Here is a 26,478-nt window from a genome sequence, read left to right as displayed (position 1 = left end):
TCCATCTCTGCATATTCCTTCCATCCCCATATCTCCACTCCATACATTAATACACTCCCAACTACACTAAAATATTTTCATCCTTCTTCTTACGTCATGTCCAAATATTCTCTCATCTATACTCCACACCATTCCCATTATCTGCATTGCTTTGACCCTTCTTTCTGTTATGTGTGCTTTTACTGTGTTAGTTGTTGTAAACTTAAATTCTAAATATTTGAACTCCTTTACTGTGTCTACGATTCGATCTTCCCAACGCCACACTTTTTCCGCCCCTTTTCTCCCTTTTTTTCTAAACACCATCATTTTTGTTTTTTCTACATTTACCTCCGGTTTCTTTCTTTTAAAGTATCTTTGCAGATTTTTATTACCAAATCATCTGCAAACGCCAAATATCATACCTTTTCTCTTCTCACCACAATTCCTCCCGCTTGTACTCCTCTAAACATTTCCTCGATATCGCTAATGTAACAAGCAAACAGACTGGGACTTAATGGTCGTCCCTGTCTCAACCCTTTCGTCGTCCAAAACATTTCACTTTCTATTCCTCCCACTCTCACACTAGTCACTGTCTCTCTATAAATCTCTCTTCCTGCTACAATTAACTTTTCACTCAGTGCTTTTCTCTCCATGTATTCCCACAAACACTCTCTGTCCACCGTATCAAACGCGGCTCTTAGGTCTACAAACAGTGCATATACCCGACCTCCTTCCTTTAGCAACCCTTTTTCTATTAGATGAAGCAGTATATACACATTGCGTACAGTTTATATGCCGTATTTAGGAGAATTATTCCCCGATAATTCTCTACTTTTTCTTTATTACCCTTTTTATGAATTGGGCATATTTGCCCTACTCTCCATTCCCTGGGAAAATCTTTAGCCGTCCATACATCATTCATTAACACAATCTTTCAATCATCCCATCCGTCCCAAATATTCACACTTCGTTTACCAACCCATCCCTCCCCGGTGCTTTTCTTCTTTTCAGTCTTCCTACTTGTTTCCCTACTTCTTCTACTCGAATCTCAGCCTCCCTTTCTCTACCACCATTCCCGGTTTTACTATCTTTCACTACAATTCTCTCTTCCTTTCCATTCAACAGTTCCATAAAATATTTCTTCCACTGTATTATAGGTATGTCTTCACTAATCGTGATTTTGTTCTTCCGTTCTTTATTTATATACTGCCATGCCTCTTGCTCAGTTCTTATGGCTTTAATTTTTTCTTCTTCTTCTTGCTGTTTCTCTTCTTTCTTTTCTTTGAATCGTTTTCTATAATTATTTTTTGCTTGCCAGTACTCTTCTTTTATACCTTTCCCCTTTTTCTACCTTCGTAAACATTTCCTTGCTTCTGTTTTTAAATCTCTGCATCCGCTATCCCACCATCTGTTTCTCTTTTCTAAATTTCTCGTTACATTTTTTTTTCTTATGGCTGCTTTTTCAATTTCTCTTTTTAATTCTTCCATTTTCTTTTCAGTTCCATTTTCATTCCATACCCACATCTTCTTCTCTTTTCCTACTTCATTCCTTAAGCATCCGCTCCCTCTACTTATGCCCCTCACTTTTACTTCTAGTGGCATGTGATCGGAGTCCACTCTTTCTCCTATCTTGAATGTTTCTACCTCTTCTTCTGCTAATCCGTTTACTATTACGTAGTCTATTACCGATTCCCCTCTTTTACCTATCCAGGTAAATTCCCCCTTCTCGTCCCCTTCCTTCACCCCATTCAAGACTTCTCAACCTCTTTCTTCAATTAATTCCCATAGCAATTTTCCGTCTTTGTTTTCTACTTTATCTTTCGATTTTAGTGTGTATTCATTATTCTGGCATTAAACTCCCCTCCTAACAATGGAAATTCTTCTTCGGACTCTTCGATTTTTTCTTGTATTTCTTGTTTCGTGTTTCTCATTCTTCTACTATATATTGTGCCGATTATCCATCTTTTTTTATTTACAGTCGGTTTTCTTTCAACCATGCCTTCGATTTCTATCGCCCCCTCTTCTATTTCTTTTATATCTTTCTTCACTCCTGTTATGATTCCACCTTTTGCTCTACCCTTGCGTTTTTCTTTTTTTGCCCCTTGCAATTTCCACTGAAATTCCTTTGGCAACACGTCTTTCAGTTTGTTCCAGTCTCTCTCTAGTATCCAAGTTTCTGTTAGTCCCACAAAATCAAAATTTTTCACGTAGTCCCAAAATAAATTATCTTTCTTTTCCAAACCCGCAATTTTCCAAAAGAGTAATTTTAAACCACGTTTATCTTCCCCATTCTTCTTTCCCATTCCCCTATTATGTACAAAATCTACATTCTTAAACCTAAAGTCTTTATTTGTCCCATCATTACTACCCCTCCCCTTTGTGTTTCTTTCTTCGGTTAGTGCTGACTTGATTTGCGAAATTTTTCTTCCAATTTTCCTTTATTGCCATTCCATGTATACATTTTGTTCCCTACTTCCAGCTTTTTATATCCCACCCTTGTTGTGTAGCCTTTTTTTCTTTCCTCTTTAGCTACCTCCCTAATTCCTTTTTGAATTTTTTGCTTTTGTACTGTATTCTCTTTCCTCTCAGCTTATTTTTATTCTTCATCACCTCTTGTTTTTTCTCCCAAAGCGTCTAACCTTCTTTTTTGCTTTTCTTTTTTTTCCAACTTCTTCTCTAAATTATTGATTCTTTCTTCGAAGTTTCTCTCCTTTTCTTTCCATTCTTTTCTTCCTATTTCATTTATTGTCTGTAATTCTTTTTTTACCCGTCCATTTTCTTCTCTCAGTTGTTTCATTTCTTCCATTAGTTGCTTCATCATTTCCATCAACGGCTCTTGTCCTTGCTTTATTTGTTCTCTTTCTACCATTTTCAATGTTTTTGCTGGCTCTTTGGGCGGCGAATCGTCTTTTTCATTGTCACGTGTCCACTTTATTCTATTCAAGAGTTTAGGGGTTCTGAAAATCCGCATTGAGGAGACTAAGCGGTCTAAGGCCTCTCCCTGCTAAATACCGATAATATTTTTGCGTGCAATAGTAACTTTGTACAGGGAATTTAATATATTATGCTCATAAATAATTCCTAGGCTAAACGTATAGTGTGACCTGTTTTTGAACATTCACGCTGTGATTTATATGCCAGATACCGCTTTTATTTTTGATTATAATTTATATTTTTATTTGTTTTGCACTAAGTATAAAGGGCTAACGCCGCACTTAATCGTTTAATAGTGACAAGAAAATGTACCCTGCAACTACTGTACTTCTTCTATTTTCCACACCTGTCCTTTGCAGCAATATACTCGGAGTGTTCTTCTTTCCCTCAATTAGTCACCAAATCGTTTTCCAATTAATATGGAAAGAATTATCCTTGAGAGGTCACAACGTCACGGTGGTAACACCCGACCCTTTAAACGACCCCTCTTTAACAAACCTGACTGAAATTAGTGTTCGCTTCACCTACGACATTTTAAAACAATCCAAAATCGAGGAAGTGTATTCAAAAGACTCAAATGTTTTTCAGAGACTGATTCCTGCGTACCGCCTCATCGATTTTATTGTTGAAGCCGAACTGAACAGTTCTCGTTTCAAAGAACTAATAGCTGACCAATCAAATCATTTTGATTTGGTTTTGGTAGAAGGTTTTCATCCCGCTGTGTATGCGTTAGCTGGAAGGTTCAAAGCACCTGTCATTGGAGTTGCTACTTTTGGACTAACGGCAGTCCATTACAACACTGTTGGTGATCCCTCACACCCAATACTATACCCAGATGTTTTATTTGGTTTCCACAATGTCGATAAATCGCTGTGGAGCAAAATTGAAAGCGCTGTGTGGAGTTTGTGGTCATGGTACCACCACCATTATATTTTGGTACCGAGATCTCAAGGTATTGCAGAAAGGTATTTTGGGGAGAGTGTGTCGTACATAGGTGCTCTGGAAGCGAGTCAAAGTATGCTTTTTATGAATCTAAACCCTGTCGTGTACCCGCCAAAGCCTAATGTACCTGCTATAGTGGAAATGGATCAAATGCACATTAAACCGGCGAAACCACTACCTGAAGTTAGTGCCACAAAGACATTCTTATAACCTCAACTAACCTTGAAATGTGTAGGATTTGCAAAAAGTATTAGACGAAGCTGTCGAAGGTGTGATTTACTTCAGTTTAGGCTCGAATGTTAAAAGCACAAATTTAAATGAAAAACTAAGGAACACCATGATGGGAGCCTTCTCTGAACTCCCTTACAAAGTTCTGTGGAAATGGGAGTCCGATTACTTGCCTGGAAAACCAAAGAACGTGGTCACAAGAAAGTGGTTTCCGCAACAAGATCTCCTTGGTTGGTGTTCACTTGGTCATTTTCCTAATTTAATAACTTTTTGTAGCACATCGAAATATTCGCGCTTTTTTCACACAAGGCGGTCTTCAATCAATTGAAGAAGCAGTCTCTAGAGGGGTACCACTCATTGGGATGCCTTTCATTTGTGAACAGCCAGTGAATGTCCAGAGTATCGTAGACCAGGGGATCGGACTAGGTGTTGATCCGGTTACTGTGAGCAAAGAGGAACTAAAAAATTGTATAATTGAGGTTGCTGAAAATAGCAAGTGAGTTTTGACATTGAAATTACCTACTGAAGAGACAATAATACACTGTGGTTATTCTAGATATAAGAAACGAGTCGAGGAACTTCGTGACCTTTTGTACGACAAGCCCATGACGGGACTGGAAAAAGTTGTTTGGTGGGCTGAGTACATTATAAGGCATAAGGGAGCAATACATTTGAGGAGTCCAGGGGCTGATTTTTCTTGGTTTGACTATTTATTAGTCGAAGTTGTCTTAGTAGTAACTGTTATCATTAGTACTATAATTTATCTCGTGTATAAAGTAAGGTCATATATTAAATAAAAAACTCAATAAACCAATTTAAAATTAGCTCAAATTATTTCAAGTGTTAGGTTTACACATTTTTTTCTATGACGTAAAGTTAGACAAATGGATGACTTTTAGTACGCCATACAACCTTAAGTATTCAGAGATAAGGCTTGAAACACACTTTTATGGGTGAGAAAATTTACAGCCACGTGCATTTAAACAGATACCAAGCCCGAATTTGTATTTAAATTATAACCAGTTTTGTCAGACTGGAATTTATGTACCATGAAATCGTCATTTTTTTCTTCGCGTGTGGAAAGTCAGTAGTGGCTAGAACTAACAAGAAAATGTTGCCTGCACCTGTCATACTTCTTCTACATTCCACACCGGTCTTGTGCATCAATATATTAGGAGTGTTTATGGTTCCCTCATTCAGTCATCAACGTGTCTTCCAATCAGTATGGAGCGAACTGTCCTTGAGAGGTCACAAAGTCACTGTGGTAACACCAGATCCTTTAAACGACCCGTCTCTTACAAACCTAACCGAAATCAGTCTTCACTTCAGTTACGTCTTTTTAAAACAAATTAAAATCCACGAGCTGATGTCTAAAGACTCAAACATATTTCTAAACCTGGATGCTATTTTTCGTTTCATGGATTTAATCGCAGAAGCTCAACTTAACAGTAGTCAATTCAAGGAACTAATAGATGATCAGACCAAACAGTTTGATTTGATTTTAATTGAATCTTTTCATCCAGTTATGTACGCCTTAGCGGGAAGATTCAAGGCGCCTATCATTGCAATTTCCGCCCGTGGAGTTATGGCAGTCATTTACACCATTTTTGGTAACCCTACACATCCGGTACTGTTTCCAGACGCCTTGTTAAACTTCCACAATGAACGGTTATCAATGTGGAACAAAATTAAAAGCGTTTTATGGAGTTTGTGGTCACGGTACTACCATCATGCTATTTTGGTACCAAGGGGGCATAAAACTGCCATGAAGTACCTTGGTGGGGATATACCGTACATAGGGGATATCGAGGCAAATCAAAGTTTGTTTTTCCTTAATACAAACCCTTTGGTGTACCCGCCGAGACCCAATGTACCCGTCGTGGTCGAAACCGGACAGATGCACATTAAACTGGTGAAACCGCTTCCTGAGGATTTGCAACAAATTCTAGACGGTGCTGCTGAAGGTGTGATCTACTTTAGTTTAGGGTCGAACGTTAAAAGCGTAAACTTAGAGAACAAAGTAAGGAACACCATAAGACAAGCTTTGTCTGAGTTACCGTACAAGGTTCTGTGGAAATGGGAGTCCGACTATTTACCTGAAAGACCAAAGAACGTGGTCACGAGAAAGTGGTTTCCACAACAGGATGTCCTGGGTCAGTGAATACTTACTAATTTTTTTATTTTAATAAATGGTTGCAGCACATCGAAATATTCGTGCTTTCGTTACACAAGGTGGTCTTCAATCCATTGAAGAAGCAATCTTTAGAGGGGTACCATTAATTGGGATGCCTTTCATGCGTGATCAACCAATGAATGTACAAAAAATCATCGACATGGGGATCGGATTAGGTGTTGATCCAGTTACTATGAGCAAAGAAGAACTAAAAAAGTGTATAATTGAGGTTGCCGAAAACAACAAGTGAGTTGTAGTTGTTGTGGTTTGAGTATAATGAAGGGACAATTTTAGATACCGTGAAAGAATTCAGGAAATTCGTGACATTTTGTACGACAAGCCAATGACTGGACTGGAAAAGGTCGTTTGGTGGACGGAATATGTTGTTAGACATAAGGGGGCGAAACACCTGAGAAGTCCCACAGTTGATTTTTCTTGGTACGACTATTTATTAGTGGAAGTTGTCTTAACAGCAGTTGTAATGATTGGTACTATTGTTTATTTCTCGTACAAAGTAATCCAACTCTTGTTGTAACAAATTAAAATTAAAATGACAACGGATGCTCTCTTTTCATCACGCGGTTCCCTATATGACAGGTTCTATTTCTTGCTTGGACATACGATAGGAATGTTGCTCAGGGGTGACGTAAGGGCCATCTGCAACAGAATCGGTGTCGCTGCGGCCATCGGATCGTGACACCAAGATACAGATTTCACGGTCAAAATTCGGGAATGCCGGGGAAAATCTGGCGGATTCATGTTGTGAGGACTTTATCGTAAGCATAAAGTTGTCCAGGTTTTCGTCCCACTTTCTATGATCGGTTTCGCAATACTGGGTGATCATAGTTTTTACGATGCTATTAGCTCTTTCAACGGGGTTCGCTTGAGGCGATGATCCTTCAGAAAACGCTCAAAAGATCGGCTGTCGAACTGGACGCCATTGCCGGTAATCATTACCTTGGGACACCCAAATCTGGATATATTTCGGTCGGTTAGCGTTCGGATTACGGTGGCGGTGATGGCCAACCAGGTCCACGGTAACGGAATCGACGTCTTCGGATATCGGGACAAGACGTCGGCCACCTGGTTCAGGACACCCTTTCGGTACACCATCTCAAAGTCGTATGTCTGTAAGGACATTATCCAGCGGGAGAGGCGACCACAAGAATTCGATTGTCTCAGTAACCACTTCAACGACTGATGGTCCGTCTCAACAATGAAGTGAAACCTCTCGGGATACGGGCGCATCTTCTGTTATGGTTAAGTCTAAGGATCCTGAGGAAGATGGGGATAAGATTAGAGAGAAAGTTAACAAAATGGATGTAGACGTGAAAGTGGAAAATCTGAGGAGGAACAGAAGTGGTGGATTAATAACTGAGGCGATGAATAAGGAGGAGATAGAGGTGATAAAGCAAGTGGCTAAAGCAAACCCGAACTGATCCACGGAAGATGTGAAAAGGAGAGGATTTAGGATTATGTCGTATGATTTACCTGTGGAAATGGGGAATCAGGAATTGGTTGAGTCGATATATCGGAAAAATTTCGTGGGGAAGATGGCCGAGGAACAGTTTGGGGATAGTATTAGAATTGTTGGGACTAGAGGATCGGGCAAGCAGGAACGGGTAAGGTACGTCAAAATTTCGAAATTGTTGTGATTGAGTTTACGAATAAAGTTAGGGAGGTATTTTTGGACCAGGGTAGGGTGTATGCAGGCTGGCATTCGTTCAAATGGAAAGATTGGGTCGATGTGTTGAGGTGTTATAACTGTTACGGATACGGTCTTGGTGCGTTTGATTGTAAGATCAGAAATAAGGTTTGCAGGAAATGTGGGGAACTGGGACATGTAGGGAAACAATGTAAGGCGACGATCGACCAGTGTAGGAATTGTAAGGTAGCGGGAAAGGAATTCGTCCACTCGGTGTTTTCCAGTATTTGCCCGATATTTGTACAGCAGCTAAGTGCGGTCAGGAAATTTATTTATGGGCCTTAAAATCGTGCAAGCAAATTGTCAGGGTTGTTATAGTGTGATGTGTGACATAGGGGTATGTATGAAAGAGAATGATATATGGGTGGCGTTGTTGCAGGAACCATATGCAAGAGAGGGCCGGGTTGTTGGTGTGCCTGATGATATGAGAGTGTATATGTCCGCTGATGGTTGTGGAGCTGCAGTGTTGATGGATGATAGAGGTATGGATGCTATACAAATTAGCATGGAGGGTTAAAATTTGGATATAGACTGTGAGTTAGGTAGCATGTGTGTGGTGTCTGTGTATTGTCGATATGGGGATGAGATTCGGCCGTATTTGGAATGGATAAGAAAGGTGTCAGATGGATGCGAGGGAAAGGCGATGATGATAGGTATGCATGCCAATGCCGTCTCCCCCCTGTCATACAGTAAATATGTGAGGACAGGTCGTGAGAGTGAGAGGAGGGGTCGGGAATTGGAAGAATTAATTGGGGAATTGGACTTGGAGGTTTTGAACAGAGCATCCCATCTGTTCACTTTTAACGGGCCAATGGGAAAGTCGGACATAGACGTCACGGTAGTGAATGGTAACTGGTTGGAGAGGTTTGTGTGACACGTGGGAGGTTAAGGAAGACTGGGGTGTGAATGACCACAATTGTATATTGATCGGTGTGAAAGGTGTGTGAGGGAAGTTCAAAGACAAGATAAAAAAGAGAAGAGGGTGGTTCATGGGAAACGTCAACTGGGAGATGTTCAAATCAGAGTTGGGAATGGAGGTCTATATGACCAGTCTTGGAAGCTTTGCGAGAGTTCCGGGTAGGGAGCAGCTAGAAAGCCTGCACAGATGGATTTACATTGTTATGGCCAAGGCGACAAAAAGGTTTGTAAGGGGTAAAGGTAAAAGAGCAGCCTGGTGGACCGAGCAACTAAACGACTTAAAAGGTCGAGTTGCAAAAGCAAGAAAAATATGGCAGTTGACTCGTAAACGAGAGGGGAATTTGGAAGGAAACGAGAGGTGCAGGTTCGAGTATCAAGGCTTGCTCAAACATTATAAAAAAGCCATCAAGGAGACAAAGGTCTTAAGGTGGAGGAATTTTGTCCGGTTTGTTGGCAATGCAGATCCGTGGGGTGCAGTTTATAAGCTCTGTAGGAGTGAGAAGAACGAAGGACTGGTAGGCGTATGGGGCGGTGATAGGAAAACGGAAACGTGGAGGGATACGGTGGAGGTATTGTTGAGGGAGTTTTTCACAGTTGATGTGCCCGTGAAGCATGAATTGTATGAAGGGGTGGAGGGTGTCGTGGAGAGAGTGAATTATGATGAGGTTGAAAGGAGCGTGAGAAGTATGAGGAAGAAGAAGTCGCCGGGAATGGATGGTATGACGCCTGAAATGATGACGCTTGTGTGGGATACCGTTCCGGAGTATGTGTTGAAGGTGTTTAATGCATGTATGGAGGAAGGATGGGTTCCGGATGAATGGAAGGCGCGACTGGTCATCCTCTTGAAAGGCATGGATAAGGATAGGTCATTACCAAGGTCGTATAGACCTATCTGTCTTTTGAGTGTGATGGGCAAAGTGTTTGAGAGGGTACTGGTGGGGAGATTGGCGAGGGTAGTTGAAAGAAGAAAGTCGAGGTCTCAGTTCGGTTTCGTGAGAGGACTGGGAATACAGGATGCGTGGATAAGAGTGAAACAGGTTGTGGAGTGGTCGGAAAAGAAGTACGTATTGGGAATTTTTGTTGATTTTAAAGGTGCGTGTGATATCTGAGCTCGAATGCGGTGTTGAGTAAATTGATGGAAGTTGGGTGTAAGAAGATCAAAGTTTGGGCGAGTTATTTTAAAGATCGGAAATTGTGTGTGGTAGGAGGGACAAATGAAGGGAAGGTGCGTAGAGGATGTGGGAACGGAAGTGATGGAAATGGTGGTTGCTTTGGGGATTGGAGTGGGTGTCGAGATCTCCAGGGAAAAAACGGTTATGATGCTGGGATCGTTGTTTTAGTCGAGACTGCCGAAGGCGAGGGTTCACGAAAAGCGTGTGAAGTATGTGAAAGAGGTGAAGTATTTGGGTATAAGAGTTAGTGAGTGTATGAATTTTAGGCCGCAAGTCGAGAGTCTGAAAGGTAGGGTGATCGGAGTGATGGGGAAATTGAGGCGTGTATTGAGGAAAGAATGGGGTCTGGAAAAACGAACGGTACGACTGATATATGTATAAGGGATTGGTGATTCGGTGTCCTTAGTTTGGTGTGATGTGTTGAGGTTTGGAAATGTGAGGGAGTTGGTGAACAGGTGTCAAAGGAACGTTTTTGTTGATCGGGCATGGCAATGTGTGTCGACATTTCGTAGTTTTCTTACCATCTGGAAGACTTAATTTTAATTTTTCTTACAGGACTTGTGTTTACACCACTATGTTTCTACTGTCTACAAATAAACAAAGTGAAACCAAGACAACACAAGTATTTGATCTATGACCGACGTATTAAAGTTCTAAAATTAAAATACCTTATTATATTCAACGATAAAGAATATGCCGTCACTTGTGACCAAAATTTTACTCGTAGATAAAGATTCTCTTTATCGCCTTGTATAATAAATTACATTTTATCTACTTTTAGAATGTAAATAGTTTTTTTGTATTACATAAGTGTAGCGATAAATTTAAGACGTCATGCATAATTTGCCATTGTAGTGGACAGTCAAACAAAAGGTTACAAAGTGTCTATTGGTCACAACAAACAAACATGTCCATTGTAACTCTTATACTTTTTATAGGTACAGCAAACTGTGCTAATATCTTGGGGGTGTTCATGTACCCTTCCATCAGTCACCAAATGGTCTACCACAACATCATGCAAGAACTATCCTTACGGGGTCACCACGTCACCGTTGTAACACCTGACCCCGTGAACAACCCCGCTTTTACAAACCTCACAGAAATCGACATTCACTGTGCGTATGACCTTTTGGAAGAGAAAAATGTCCAAAAATTGTTTTTCAAAGACTTGACTTTCTACGACATAACGCGAAATTTTTTCCAACTTTTGGAAATCATTGCAGACAGAGAATTAAGCAGTCCTTCATTTAAAAAATTGCTTGGGGATCATAATAGGACATTCGATTTGATTCTCGTCGAACTAATGCATCCAGTTATGTACGCATTATCTGGAAAATTTAAGGCACCAGTGATTGGACTCATGTCGATGAACATCTTCAACACCCAGTATGATGCTGTTGGTAATGTGAATCATCCAGTTTTGTACCCTGATTTTGTCATAAACCTTCCGGCTGGAAACATGATGCTGTGGGAAAAAGTTCAAAGTTTGGCGTTTTTTGTGTGGAATCGTTACTACTACCAGAATGTGGTTCTGGTGAAGGCTGATAAGCTCGTGAAGAAGTATTTCGGGGATTTAGCTTACATTTCCGAGTACGAGAACAGTGTCAGCATGTCTTTGCTTAACAGACATCACCAAATACAAAGTTTGAGACCAAACGTACCTGCAGTGGTTGAAATTTTACCTTTGGAGTACCACTCACCTAAACCTTTACCAAACGTACCAAAACAACACTTTTTGTTTTAAATAAACAAAGTACTGTTTCAGGATTTGCAAAGAATTTTAGATGACGCTAAAACCGGTGTGGTTTATTTTAGTTTAGGCACCAACGTGAGAATGTCCCGTTTGGAACCACAAATTCGAGAGAATATTTTACAAGCTCTGGCCGAACTTCCTTATCAAGTTTTACTCAAATGTGATGTTGATTTACCTAAACTACCCACTAATGTGGTTATTAGAAACTGGTTTCCGCAGAAAGACCTTCTAGGTGTGTTTCGTTGTTAAGGTTTTGTTTCTTCAATGTTATTTTTTAGCGCATAATAATGTTAAGGTTTTTGTGACACATGGAGGGTTGCATTCGCTTGAAGAAGCCGTTTCTAGCCAGATCCCCATTGTTGGAATACCGTTTTATGCTGATCAACCCGAAAATGTTCGCAAGTTTGTGGCTTTAGGGATAGGTGAACAAATCAATCCGACTTCTATAACTGCAACAGAGCTAAAAGAAGTTATTGTGAAAGTAGCTGGATCTAAGATGTAGGTGTCTGAGGTTGCCGGTAGACGATTTAACTTGAGTTTTCTAGGTATAAGGACAACATCAGGAAAGTAAGTGGGGTCGTTTCTGATAAACCACGAAGTGGATTAGAAGATGTGATTTGGTGGTCCGAGTACGTGATTAAACATGGGGGTGCCAAGCACTTGAAAAGTTCATCCGTTCATATGTCCTGGGTTACGTATTTTTTCTTAGATGTTATAGCGATAACGATTGCTATAGTAGCAGTTTCGGTTTTTTTAATTCATTGTTTGATTATTGTATTGTTAAACTTTGTAAAATGAAACAGTTACTATACTTACTATAACATTACTTTGTTTTTTGTATGTTTTTTCTTAATAAATGTTGTACAGATGTAACATGCTTGGCCAGATAAATAATTATAAAAAAAAATAAACCTAGATCGTCAGAAACAAGTCTACGATTGTGTACTGCATGAAGAATTTCTTCACCAAAGTGATGCAATTGTCTTGTCGTTTTTAATTAAATACACTTTTAGATGATTTGTGATTTATTAAAACAACGTGATTACATTCAGTACGCCATGTTAGTTTCTTGTTTGCTTCTGCAACCCGTAATGCTTGTATGTATTCTCACTACATCTCCCTTTTTTCAATAAAAACATAAATTCTTAACATTACAAAAACTACTTATCCTACTTCTTACTATTTAGAAATTCAACTTAACAACAGGCTTTACAATACGTCCATAGCGTGTTATTCTCGGTTGATTTACGTCACAATTTGGTCTGTTTACATTTTGATTATTATCAGAGGTTGATTTGCAAGAACTTTTCGTTTGTTTCACTTGCTCCTCATCCCCCTTACAATTTTTGGCATTTTTAAAATTATAATGATTGTTAAAGTTCAAATCTACAGTGTTGCGTCTTAAAGTCTTATTAGTATTTAAATCTTTGATTATTACTGAACGCGGTGTATGCCATGGTTTTACGATTTTTGCTGGTTTCCATATTTTTTTATCATTATCCCTATACATAATAAATTTTTTATTTAGATTATAATTTCTTTCTTTGGTATTTTTGTGATGATTTATTTTTGTTTTAAGTTTGTGATTTTCAAGCATGTTATGAAAGTTTTCGACAATTTGTGGTTGTAACATTGTTTTCAACATAGGTAATTTAGTTTTCATTTTTCTGCTGTACAATAACATTGCTGGTGTGATTCCTGTATTGAAAAGGGGTGAATTTCTGTAATCGAGTAAGATACTTTCAATATCTGTCCCTGTTTCGTTAGATTTCGTTAAAATTTTTTTACAAATGCCAACATATCGTTCACTCAAACCATTACTACGAGGATATCTTGGACTGCTTGCAGTTATTGAAAAATTCCAGTTGGTAGCAAAATTGTGGATTTCGAACGAATTGAATGGCATATTATCAGCAATTAATTTATCAGGTATTCCATGTGTCGCAAAAATTTCTTTGAGTGCTTTAATAACAGAGTCTGAATTTTTGTTTGGTAGTAATTTCAATTCTACCCAATGTGAATAATAGTCCGCTAAAACTAAATAATTTTTTCCAGCATATTCCAGAATATCACAACCTACTATTTCAAACGGAAGTGAAGGAATTTCGTGAATTATCATTGGTTCATGGGCATTTTTAGGTCTATATTTTTGACAAGTTTGGCATTTCGCAATTAGTTCTTCAATTTTTGAATCCATATTAATGAAATAAAATAATGATTTTGCTCTCCACTTGGTTTTGTAAATACCTAAGTGTGATTCATGGACTTTGTTAAGAATAAAAGTTTCTAGGTTTTTTGGAATCATTATTTTATTTTGTATGTAGACTATTCCGTCATTTACAAAAATGTCATGCCGCATTTTATAATAAAATTTTACATGTTCATTAACTTTTGATTTATCTTGTGGCCAACCATTGATACATAATGATATTAATTCTTGTAAGATTTCATCTTTATTCGTTTCGTATTTTATTTTTTCGATTATTTTGTCGCTCACATTAACTGTATGAATTACTTGATTCAATTCTATGTCAGTTTCAATATTTTCAGCTGTTGAACATGCTCGACTTATCGCGTCTGCAATTAACATGTTTTTACCCGGATTGTACACTAATTCGAAATCATACATTGATAACTTGAAACGAATTCTTTGAAGTCGACTAGATGGAATTTGATTTATTTCTTTATTCATTATCCCAATTAAAGGTTTATGATCCGTTTGAATTTTAATTTTTTTACCATAAATGAAATAATGAAAACGTTGACATGCAAATAATATCGCTAAAAATTCTTTTTCTATTTGTGCATATTTGATTTCATTGTCTGACAAACTTTTTGATGCAAAGCTAATAGATTTTTTATCCTGCAAGAGTACACAACCAATGCCATTTTTGCTACTGTCAATTTGTATTACAATTTCTTTATTTCGATCAAAATTATTTAGTGACGGCGCATCACTTATCAATTTTTTAATGTTATTTAAGCATTGAGTATGACCATCTAACCATACAAATTGTGAATCTTTTTGAGTAACTGTCTTAATGAGATGGATTTCTCAGCCAAATTTGGGATAAAATCGCGCAAATAGTTAATTAAACCCAACAGTCGTTGCAAGTCTTTTTTATGACGTGGTGTATCATATTGCATTATTGCTTTGATTCGTTCTGGATCAATTTCGACAGTACCATTATTAAAAATGTGCCCTAAATATTTAATTGATTTTTGTTTATATTGGAATTTATTTAAATTGAATTTAATATTCATTGCTTTTGCCCTTTCTAGAACTTTAATTAGCGTTTGATCATGCTGTTCTTCAGTTTCTGCAAAAATCAATATATCATCAATATAAATAAAGATGTTATCAATATCTCCGAAAGTTTGAGAATTGAATTTCTGAAAGACTTGGGCAGATATTTTCAAACCAAATGGTAGTCTTTTAAACGCATAACTACCATTGTTGAAAAAACACAGTGTTGTATACGACTTTCATCAAGCCTAATCTGCCAAAATCCCTCCTTTAGATCCAAACAACTAAAAAATTTGGCTTTACCAAGTTTAGATTTTAGATCAGACAATGTAGGTATTTCAAAATGTTCGCCTTTAATACTTTCATTTATATATTTGGGATCTAAACACAGTCTCAACGCTTTATCTGGTTTTTCTACAACAGTGAGTCTACTAGCCCATGCTGTCGGTTGCTCATATTTTGTAATAATATCCAATTTACACAATCTGTCTAATTCATTTTTAACTTTATCCTGCAATTTTATAGGAATTCTGTAAGGTGGCAAAGATACAGAATTTGCCTCGTTTTTTAATTCGATTTTATATTTATTTGGAAAACAACCTACACCTTTGAAATTTTCACTGTATTTTTCAATTAAATTTTCTTTACCATTGTCCTTTTCTCTTTTATCAACTTTCATATTGATTAAGTTTAATTTTAAACATGAACTTAGTCCCAAGATTGGTGTAAAATTAGCTTTGGTGACAATACATTTTTCAACGGAATTCATTGTATCAGTCTAAACATTTAGATCAACATGTCCAAAATGTTTTATTGTTGAACCTCCATACGCTTCTAATTTGAGATTACTACTCGTTAATTTTAATTTTTTTTTACGTGGTTTTTTGTAGATTTTCAGACATTGTATGGTATTAAATTAACATCTGAACCAGTGTCTAATTTAAAATTTACATTTACATTTTCAACTTTCAGAAATTTACTGCATGAGATTGAATTTACCCTGAATTTCCTAACATTATTACAATAATATGTGTTATCGTCGTCATCAATGTTGGAAACTTCAATTGAATTTGAAATACTATTTGCTAGCGTTTTACACATTTTTGAAAAATGATTAAATTTGAGACATTTCTGACACTGCTTGCCTTTTGCTGGACATTGTTGTCTCTCGTGTCTTCTCCCACAGCGTTGACAATTTCCTGGACTGTTTCCAATGTTTCTTTCGTATCTCTCCTTCTTCTTGTCGTGGAACTTTCCATCTGTATTTTTGGGTCTCTCATAGGAGGAAGAAGAAGGGGTTTCTCTCCATTTTTGTTGAACAAACTTTCCATTTTTCTGTTGGTTCTCCTGTTTCTTTCCAGCTACCAGGTTGACTTCTTTTCCATGGATTTCTTGGGTTTGTCTTCTTACCAGTTCATCAATTCGAAATTTTTCAATGGCGTCTTTTAACTTGATATCTCCCAACTTTATAATCGTGTCGATGGTGTCCGTGTCAGCAGCATCCAATACTATTTTGTCCCTCAAGAGTTCATCGGCATTCTTGAAGTTACATGCTTGTACCAAAGTTTTGCAATCAGTTAAAAAGGTATCAAACGGCTCGCTTTCTCGTTGTTTGCGATTGTAGAAGAGAAATCTTGCATGAAGTATGTTCTTTGGATTACAGTACTCTTCAAATGCTTGTAATACTTTCTCTATTTTCTTCTCATCACCTTTTCCATACTTGAATGTTTCGTGTAGCTCGACTGCCGCTGGTTCAATTAGATTAAGAAGAATTGCCACTTGCCTTTCTTCTGGTCCCTTGTCGTACGATGATGCTGTCATGTATACGTTGAAGCTCTTCTTAAACTTTTTCCAGTTTTTATATAAATTTCCATTGAGATTTAGCGGTGCTGGGACTACGAAGTTCGACATCTTCAATTTTGAGGTTAGATTTTCTTCTTTTCCACGAGGTCGTTGATTTTCTTCATTAATCTTCAAAATTTAACTTTTCACACATTACTTTAGGTTCACTGTTTCGACTGCGCCATGTCTTGTCGTTTTTAATTAAATACACTTTTAGATGATTAGTGATTTATTAAAACAACGTGATTACATTCAGTACGCCATGTTAGCTTCTTGTTTGCTTCTGCAACCGTAATGCTTGTATGTATTTTCACTACACCTCTCAAACACTTTGCCCATCACACTCAAAAGACAGATAGGTTTATACGACCTCGGTAATGACCTATCCTTATCCATGGCTTTCAAGAGGATGTCCAGTCGCGCTACCTTGCATTCATCCGGAACCCATCCTTCCTCCATACATGCATTAAACACCTTCAACACAAACTCCGGAACAGTCTCCCACACAAGTGTCATCATTTTAGGCGTCACACCATATATTCCCGGCGACTTCTTCTCTTTCATACTGCTCACGCTCCTTTCAACCTCATCATAATTCACTCTCTCCACGACACCCTCCACCCCTTCATACAATTCATAGTTCACGAGAACGTCAACTGGGAAAAACTCTTTCAACAATACCTCCACCCGTATTGCTTTATCACCTCTATCTCCTCCTTACTCCTCGTCTCAATTATTAATCCACCACTTCTGTTCCTCCTCACATTTTCCACTTTCACGTCTACACCCATTTTAATAACTTTCTCTCTAATCTTATCCCCATCTTCCTCAGGATCCTTAGACTTCACCATAATAGAATACGTTTTCTTCCTTCTTGGCACTTCCTTACTACCCTGCCCAGATCTAGCACCTCCGACAACTCCAGCGTACGTCTTCCTATCCGTCTATTCCAGTTCTTTAATCCTTCCCTTCATAAAACTATTCTCAAACGCTAGTTCCAATGCTATGGTATCCACCTTGCCCCAAAATCCCAACACCTGGTCATTGGCCGAAATTTCTTTTTTACCTTCATTTTGTTTCTAAAACAAGCTTAATTTTTAGAGTTTTCACACGATAAAAAATATATTTCGAGCAAGTTTTAAAATTATTATTTGTCGTTGAAAATAAATACTGCACTCACAATTAATTTTGTTAAAAGCTTTTCTACGACGTATCGCTAGACGTATGGATGACCTCTACTACGTAATATAACCTTAACTACTCACAGATAAGGTTTGAACTACATTTTTATGGTTGAGAAAATTTACAACTACGTGTATTTAAATAGGTACCACGTCCGATTTTGTATTTATTCTATAATAACCAGTTTCGTCAGTGCAATTTATGTACCATGACATATTTTATTATTTCTTTGTGTGTGGAAAGTCAGTAGTGGTCAGAACTAACACGAAAATGTTGCCTACACCGTCTGTTATACTCTTTCTACATTCCACACCAGTCTTGTCCATCAATATATTAGGAGTGTTTATGGTACCGTCCATCAGTCATCAGCGCGTCTTCCAATCCGTATGGAGCGAACTGTCCTTGAGAGGTCACAACGTCACTGTGGTAACACCAGATCCTTTAAACGACCCATCTCTAACAAACCTAACCGAAATCAGTCTTCGCTTCACCTACGATTTTCTAAAACAACCCAAAATTCGAGATATTATGTCAAAAGAATCAAACATTTATTTAAACCGGGATGCTACCTTCCGTTTCATGGATGCGCTCGCAGAAGTTGAACTTAACAGTACCCAATTCAAAGAACTAATAGATGATCAGACCAAACAGTTTGATTTGATTTTAACTGAATATTTTCATCCAGTTATGTACGCCTTAGCGGGACGGTTCAAGGCACCTATCATTGGAATTTCTTCCCGTGGAGTTATGGCAGTCATTTACACCATTCTTGGTAACCCGACACATCCGGTACTGTATCCAGACGTCTTGTTAAACTTCCACAATGGACGGTTATCAGGTTATCACTGTGGAACAAAATTAAAAGCGTTTTATGGAGTTTGTGGTCGTGGTACTACCACCATGCTATTTTGGTGCCAAGGGGGCATGAAACTGCAATGAAGTATCTTGGGGTGGATATACCATACATAGGGATATCGAGGCAAATCAAAGTCTGTTTTTTCTTAACACAAACCCTTTGGTGTACCCGCCGAGACCTAATGTACCCGTCGTTGTCGAAACCGGACAAATGCACATTAAACCAGTGAAACCACTTCCTCAGGATTTGCAACAAATACTAGACGGTGCTACCGAAGGTGTAATCTACTTTAGTTTAGGGTCGAACGTTAAAAACGTAAATTTAGAGAACAGAGTAAGGAACACCATAAGACAAGCTTTGTCTGAGTTACCTTACAAGGTTCTGTGGAAATGGGAGTCCGACTATTTACCTGGAAGACCAAAGAACGTGGTCACAAGAATGTGGTTTCCACAACAAGATGTCCTGGGTCAGTGAATACTTACTGATTTCTCATTTTAATAAATGGTTTTAGCACATCGAAATATTCGTGCTTTCGTTACACAAGGTGGTCTTCAATCCATTGAAGAAGCCATTTCTAGAGGGGTACCATTAATTGGGATGCCTTTCATGCGTGATCAACCAATGAATGTACAAAAAATCATCGACATGGGGATCGGATTAGGTATTGATCCTGTTACTATGACCAAGGAAGAACTAAAAAAGTGTATAATTGAGGTTGCCGAAAACAACAAGTGAGTTGTAGTTGTTGTGGTTTGAGTGTAATGAAGGGACAATTTTAGATACCGTGAAAGAATTCAGGAAATTCGTGACATTTTGTACGACAAGCCAATGACTGGACTGGAAAAGGTCGTTTGGTGGACGGAATATGTTGTTAGGCATAAGGGGACGAAACACCTGAGGAGTCCCACAGTTGATTTTTCTTGGTAGGACTATTTATTAGTGGAAGTGGCCTTAACAGCAGTTGTAATGGTTGTTTCTATTGTTTATTTCTCGTACAAAGTAGTGCAACACTTGTTGTAACAAATTCCTCATTGTAATTAGACTCCAATTCGTCTCTATACAGTCGCCATTAAAACGACATCCTTTTCTCTACAAAAGCCCAAAAAGCGATGTGTCTTTTCTTATCGATCTTTCCCTTTGTTCCCTGTTCTCGTGGTGCTAGAATATTAGGAGTGTTCTTGTTTACCACATAGAACTAACAGAAAGTCTTCCAACCTAAATATATTGTACGATCTATCGTTAAGTGACCAGGAAGTCAATGTCTGTACCACATTCGCCTTAAACAACCCAAACCTAATCAGTCTAACCGAAATTAATTCGGGTTCGGCATTCCCCAGTGAAGCTTGGCGCCTGCCCCGAGGTACCAGGCTTTGTTAATTCCAGGGTACGCCTCGAACTGATAGGTACTGCTCAACCACCCAGTCCGTACCTTTGGAGGTGGGATTGGCAAAGAATTACTTTTCATTGACGCAGCTAATGATTTTGAAGTAGTTTGAAAGAATCTTGGGTACCCCTTGTATCTGGTTTATGAACTATGTAGTTTGAAGAAAATCTACAAGAAAAAGTATTTAGTTAAATTTAAAAAATCGTCGAAAATGGATCGAAATTTGCTAGAACAAATCAGTCTTATTTTAAAAATTATTAGCCCCGCCCACCCACCCTTATTTTCTTAGAGAATATGTCATTGGCAAAAATCAGTTTCATACTTGCCAAGATAAGATTGATTTTGGCGGATGAACTACTCTTCTAAGAAAATAAAGGGTGGGTGGGCGGGGCTAGTACCTTTTCTTAGAAGAGTACGTCATTTGTCAAAATTAGTCTTATTTTGGTAAATACTAGCTTGGCTCACCCGCCTTTTATTTTCTTAGAGGGTAGGTTATTTGGCAAGCACTAACATAGTGTAAAATTTCATTTTTGAAAAAGTTGTCTAAAAATTCTGGCAAAAAAACTCGACGTGCTGATTCCAAAAATATAGCACGTTTATGGTAAATTGCGATATTTCAATGGACGATTCTGGAAAAACGGTTTAAGTTATCGAAGAAATGAAGCCTGAAGTGACTTCTACGGCCCAAAATCTACATGGAAGTATTTAGTTAAATTTCGAAAATCGTCGAGAATGAGTCGAAATTTGCATAAGGGACGTAATACCAATAAATAATTGGAAATTTTATTTTTGAAAAAGTTATCTAAAAATTCTGATTAAATTCAAGGATATAGATCCCGACGTATTGATTACGAAAACATAGCGTGGATATGGTCACGGAGTAATATTTTTTTTGAAATGTATCTATTATCCATTCTTGGTTAAAAATATTTTATTCCTGTTGAATAAAATCAAGATTTATTTCTTGAAATTTATTTTCAGCAGTGTATGAAGTTGTTATTCAATTCCCTTTCAGCTTTATGAAAAATTCGCTGATCCGAACAAATCGCTAATCCGAACACACCCTTCCCCAATTAATTCGGATTATCGAGGTTATACTGTGGCTTTAAACATCTCTGGGACCCCCTTGTGTCTTGTTTTTGAAGTGGTTTTTACGTATTTCGGAGACCTCTTGTGTATTACTTTTGAAGTAGGTTGAAAGAATCTCGGGGACCCCTTGCATTTAGTTTTTGAAGTAGTTTGAAAGAATTTCGAGTAACTCTTCTGTCTGGTTTTTAAATAGCTTAAAGAATTTTGGGGATCCCTTAAGTTTTGTTTTTGAAGTGGGTTGAAAGAATCTTGGAGACGCCTTATATCTAGTTTTTGAAGTAGTTTTATGTATCTCTGAAACTACTTGTATATTGTTTTTGAAGTGGCTTTAAGTATCTCGGGGACCCCTTGTGTCTTGTTTTTGAAGTAGTTTTAAATATCTCGGAGACCCCTTGTGTTTTCTTTTCGAAGTAGGTTGAAAGAATCTTAGGGACTTCTTGTGTCTTGTTTTTGAAGTACTTTTAAATATCTCGGAGAACACTTGTATTTTCTTTTTGAAGTGGGTTAAAAGAATTTTGGGGATACCTTGTGTTTTGTTGTTAAAGTAAGTTGAAAGAATCTCGGGGACCCCTTGTGTCTTGTTTTTGAAGTAGTTTTAAGTATCTCTGGGACCACTTGTGTACTGCATTTGAAGTAGGTTGAAAGAATCGATGGGGACCCCATATATCCATTTTTTGAAACAGTTTTAAGTATCTTTGGGACTTCTTGTGTATTGCTTTTGAGGAAGGTTGAAAGAATCTCGGGGACCCCTTGTGTCTAGTTTTTCAAGTAGTTTAAAAGAATCTAGGGGACGCCTTGAGTTTAGTTTTTGAAGTTGTTTGAAAGAAGCAAAGAGACCCCTTGTGTCTACTTTTTGAAGTAGTTTGAAAGAATCTCGGGAAGCTCTTGTGTCTGGTTTTTGAAGTAGTTTTAAGTATCTCGGTGACCTCTTGTGTATTATTTTTGAAGTAGTTTTAAGTATCTCGGGAACCTCTTTTGTCTGGTTTTTGGAGTAGTTTTAAGTATCTCGGGGACAACTTGTGTTTTGTTTTTGAAGTAGGTTGATAGAATCTCGGGGAACTCTCATGTCTAGTTTTTGAAGTAATTTGAAATAATCTCGGGGAACTCTTCTGTCGGGCTTTAAATAGTTCGAAGAATCTCGTGGATCTCTTAAGTTTTGTTTTTGACGTAGGTTGAAAGAATCTTGGGAATCTATTGTGTCCAGTTTTTCAAGTAGTTTGAAAGAACCTCGGAGATCCCTTGTGTCTTGTTTTTGAAGTAGTTTTAAGTCTCTCTGGGGCCCTGTTGCCTTGTTTTTTAGGTAGTTTTACGTATCTCGGGGACCTCATCTGTATTCCTTTTGAAGTAGGTTGAAAGAATCTCGGGGACCCCTTGCATTTAGTTTTTGAAGTTGTTTGAAAGAATCTCGGGGAACTCTTCGGTCTGGTTTTTAAATAGCTTGAAGAATCTTGGGGATCCCTTAACTTTTTGAAGTAGGTACAAAGAATCTTGGAGACCCCTTATACCTAATTTTTGAAGTAGTTTTATGTATCTCTGAAACTACTTGCATCTTGTTTTTGAAGTAGCCTTAAGTATCTCGGGGACCCCTTGTGTCTTGTTGTTGAATTATGTTGGAAGAATCTCGGGGATCCCTTGTGTCTTGTTTTGGAACTAGATTTAAGTATCTCGAGGACCTCTTGTGTACTGCTTTTGAAGTAGGTTGAAAAAATCTTGGAAAGCCCTTATATCTAGTTTTTGAAGTAGTTTTAAGTATCTACGGGACCTCTTGTATATTGGTTTTGAAGAAGGTTGCAAGAATCTCGGGGATCCCTTGTGTTCAGTCTTTGAAGTAGTTTAAAAAAAAATCGGAAAATACTAGTGTCTAGTATTTGAAGTAGTTTGAAAGAATATCGGAGAACTCTTGTGTCAACTTTCTGAAATAATTTGAAAGAACCTCGGGAACCTCTTGTGTCTGGTTTTTGAAGTAGTTTTAAGTATCTCAGGAACCTCTTGTGTCTAGTTTTCGAAATAGTTTTAAGTATCTCGGGGACCTTTTGTGTTTTGTTTTTGAAGTAGGTGGATAGAATCTCGGGGAATTGTCATGTCTAGTTTTAAGTATCTCTGAAACTACTTGTATCTTGTTTTTGAAGTCGTTTTAAGTATTTCGGGAACCCCTTGTCTCTTGTTTTTGAAGTACTTTTAAATATCTCGGAGAACCCTTGTGTTTTCTTTTTGCAGTAGGTTGAAAGAATCTTAGGGACTTCTTGTGTCTAGTTTTTGAAGTAGTTTGAAAGAAGCTCGAAGATCCCTTGTCTTTTGTTGTTGAATTAAGTTGAAAGAATCTCGGGGACCCCTTGTGTTTTGTTTTTGAACTAGTTTTACGTATTTTTTGAAGTGGGTTAAAAGAATCTTGGAGGTCCCTTATGTTTTGTTGTTGAAGTAAGTTGAAAGAATCTCGGAGACCCCTTGTGTCTTGTTTTTGAAGTAGTTTTAAGTATCTTTGTGACCTCTTGTGTACTGCATTTGAAGTAGGTTGAAAGAATCGATGGAGATCCCTTATATCCAACTTTTGAAGTAGTTTTAAGTATCTTTGGGAATTCTTGTGTATTGCTTTTGAGAAAGGTTGAAAGAATCTCGGGGACCCCTTGTGTCTAGTTTTTTAAGTAGTTTAAAACATTCTCGGGGACGCCTTGTGCCTAGTTTTTGAAGTAGTTTGAAAGAATCAAGGAGACCCCTTTTGTCTACTTTTTGAAGTAGTTTGAAAGAATCTCGGGAACCCCTTTTGTCTCTTGTTTTTGAAGTACTTTTAAATATCTCGGAGAACCCTTGTGTTTTCTTTTTGCAGTAGGTTGAAAGAATCTTAGGGACTTCTTGTGTCTAGTTTTTGAAGTGTTTGAATGAAACTCGGAGATCCCTTGTGTTTTATTGTTGAATTAAGTTGGAAGAATCTCGTGGACCCCTTGTGTCCTGTTTTTGAACTAGTTTTAAGTATCTCGAGGACTTCTTGCGTACTGCTTTTGAAGTAGGTTGAAAGAATCTTGGGGAGCCCTTATATCTAGTTTTTGAAGTAATTTTAAGTATCTACGGAACCTCTTGTGTATTGGTTTTGAAGAAGGTTGCAAGAATCTCGGGGACCCCTTGTGTCTTATTTTTGAAATAGTTTTAAGTATCTCGAGGACTTCTTGTGTACTGCTTTTAAAGTAGGTTGAAAGAATCTTGGGGACCCCTTATATCCAGCTTTTCAAGTAGTTTTAAGTATCTTTGGAATTTCTTGTGTATTGTTTTTGAGGAAGATTGAAAGAATCTCGGGGACCCCTTGTGTCTAGTTTTTCAAGTAGTTTAAAAGAATCTCGGGGACACCTTGAGTCTAGTTTTTGAAGTTGTTTGAAAGAATCAATGAGACCCCTTGTGTCTACTTTTTGAAGTAGTTTGAAAGAATCTCGGGAACCTCTTGTGTCTGGTTTTTGGAGTAGTTTTAAGTATCTCGGGGACCTCTTGTGTATTATTTTGAAGTAGTTTTAAGTAAGTATCTCGGGAACTTCTTTTGTCTGGTTTTTGGAGTAGTTTTAAGTATCTCGGGGACATCTTGTGTTTTGTTTTTGAAGTAGGTTGATAGAAACTCGGGAAATTCTCATGTCTAGTTTTTGAAGTAGTTTGAAAGAATCTCGGGCACCTCTTGTGTCTGGTTTTTGGAGTAGTTTTAAGTATCTCGGGGACCTCTTGTGTGTTATTTTTGAAGTAGTTTTAAGTAAGTATCTCGGGAACTTCTTTTGTCTGGTTTTTGGAGTAGTTTTAAGTATCTCGGGGACATCTTGTGTTTTGTTTTTGAAGTAGGTTGATAGAAACTCGGGAAATTCTCATGTCTAGTTTTTGAAGTAGTTTGAAAGAATCTCGGGAACCTCTTGTGTCTGGTTTTTGGAGTAGTTTTAAGTATCTCGGGGACCTCTTGTGTATTATTTTGAAGTAGTTTTAAGTAAGTATCTCGGGAACTTCTTTTGTCTGGTTTTTGGAGTAGTTTTAAGTATCTCGGGGACATCTTGTGTTTTGTTTTTGAAGTAGGTTGATAGAAACTCGGGAAATCCTCATGTCTAGTTTTTGAAGTAGTTTGAAAGAATCTCGGGCACCTCTTGTGTCTGGTTTTTAAATAGTTTGAAGTAGTTTTAAAAATCTCTGGGTCGTCTTGGGCATTGGTTTTGAAGTTGGTTGAAAGAATCACGGGGACCACTTGTGTATAGTATTTGAAGTAGCTTGAAAGAATTCCGGAGAACCCTTGTGTCAACTTTTTGAAGTAATTTGAAAGAATCTCGGGAAACTCTTGTGTCTGGTTTTTGAAGAAGATTTAAGTATCTCGAAGACCTCTTGTGTATTATTTTTGAAGTAGTTTTAAGTGTCTTGGGAACCTCTTGTGTCTGATTTTTAAAGTAGTTTTAAGTATCTCGGGGACACATTGTGTTTTGTTTTTAAAGTAGGTTGATAGAATCTCGGGGAACACACATATCTAGATTTTGAAGTAGTTTGAAAGAGTCTAGGAGATCCCTTATGTCTACTTTTTGAAGTAGTTTGAAACAGTCTCGGGAAACTCTTGTGACTGGTTTTTGAAGTAGTTTTAAGTATCTCGGGAACCTCCTATGTTTGATTTTTGAAGTAGTTTTAAGTATCTCGGGGACATCTTTTGTTTTGTTGTTGAAGTAGGTTGATAGAATCTTGGGGATTTCTCACGTCTAGTTTTTTAAGTAATTTGAAAGGCTCTCGGGCACCCTTGTGTATAGTTTATGAAGTAGTTTGATAGAATCTGGGGGACCTTTTGTGTCTGGTTTTTAAATAGCTTGAAGTAGTTTTAAAAATCTCTGGGACCTCGTGTGTATTGCTTTTTAAGCAGGTTGAAAGAATCTCGGAGACCCTTTGTGTCTATTTTTTGAAGTAGGTTAAAAGAATCTCGGGGACGTCTTGTGTCTAGTTTTTGAAATAATTTTAAAGAATCTCGGGGACCACTTGTGTCTTGTTTTTGAAGAAGGTTAAAAGAATCTGGGGAACCTCTTGTGTCTTTTTTTTTAAATAGTTTGATAGAATCTCGGGATCCTTTTTGTCTAGTTTT

The 26,478-nt window shown here is 37.8% G+C and overlaps 4 protein-coding genes and 1 pseudogene across 4 annotated transcripts; 4 read left to right on the top strand and 1 right to left on the bottom strand.

The window, feature by feature from the left end:
• Positions 1 to 939: 939 nt before the first annotated feature.
• On the bottom strand, positions 940 to 2,950 carry LOC135129776 (golgin subfamily A member 6-like protein 25). The gene is made up of 3 exons (XM_064057025.1): positions 2,590 to 2,950; positions 1,956 to 2,068; positions 940 to 1,239 (listed from the first exon to the last, which is right to left on the bottom strand). Exons 1-3 carry the CDS (start codon positions 2,948 to 2,950, stop codon positions 940 to 942), a joined length of 774 nt encoding a protein of 257 aa, XP_063913095.1.
• Positions 2,951 to 3,219: 269 nt separating this feature from the next.
• On the top strand, positions 3,220 to 4,880 carry LOC135129503 (UDP-glucosyltransferase 2-like). Its single transcript, XM_064056666.1, has 4 exons — positions 3,220 to 4,038; positions 4,091 to 4,313; positions 4,360 to 4,579; positions 4,640 to 4,880. Exons 1-4 carry the CDS (start codon positions 3,220 to 3,222, stop codon positions 4,878 to 4,880), a joined length of 1,503 nt encoding a protein of 500 aa, XP_063912736.1.
• Positions 4,881 to 5,193: 313 nt separating this feature from the next.
• On the top strand, positions 5,194 to 6,791 carry LOC135129774 (UDP-glycosyltransferase UGT5-like). The gene is made up of 3 exons (XM_064057024.1): positions 5,194 to 6,236; positions 6,283 to 6,502; positions 6,551 to 6,791. The coding sequence occupies exons 1-3, from the start codon at positions 5,195 to 5,197 to the stop codon at positions 6,789 to 6,791; spliced, it is 1,503 nt and encodes a 500-aa protein (XP_063913094.1). The 5' UTR covers position 5,194.
• Positions 6,792 to 10,093: 3,302 nt separating this feature from the next.
• Positions 10,094 to 13,915, top strand: LOC135129773 (UDP-glucosyltransferase 2-like). The gene is made up of 9 exons (XM_064057023.1): positions 10,094 to 10,162; positions 10,220 to 10,340; positions 10,990 to 11,768; positions 11,817 to 12,036; positions 12,083 to 12,302; positions 12,350 to 12,551; positions 12,818 to 12,901; positions 13,670 to 13,796; positions 13,860 to 13,915. Exons 1-9 carry the CDS (start codon positions 10,094 to 10,096, stop codon positions 13,913 to 13,915), a joined length of 1,878 nt encoding a protein of 625 aa, XP_063913093.1.
• A 4,430-nt stretch (positions 13,916 to 18,345) lies between these two features.
• On the top strand, positions 18,346 to 19,951 carry LOC135129772 (UDP-glycosyltransferase UGT5-like; annotated as a pseudogene).
• Positions 19,952 to 26,478: the final 6,527 nt, after the last annotated feature.

This window comes from Zophobas morio, unplaced genomic scaffold (genome assembly GCF_036711695.1).
Source record: "Zophobas morio isolate AGI-343-1 ecotype UQ-CSIRO unplaced genomic scaffold, CSIRO_AGI_Zmor_V1 ptg000016l, whole genome shotgun sequence".
NCBI classification, from domain to species: domain Eukaryota; kingdom Metazoa; phylum Arthropoda; class Insecta; order Coleoptera; family Tenebrionidae; genus Zophobas; species Zophobas morio.
This window is presented reverse-complemented; position numbering and strand designations above follow the sequence as displayed.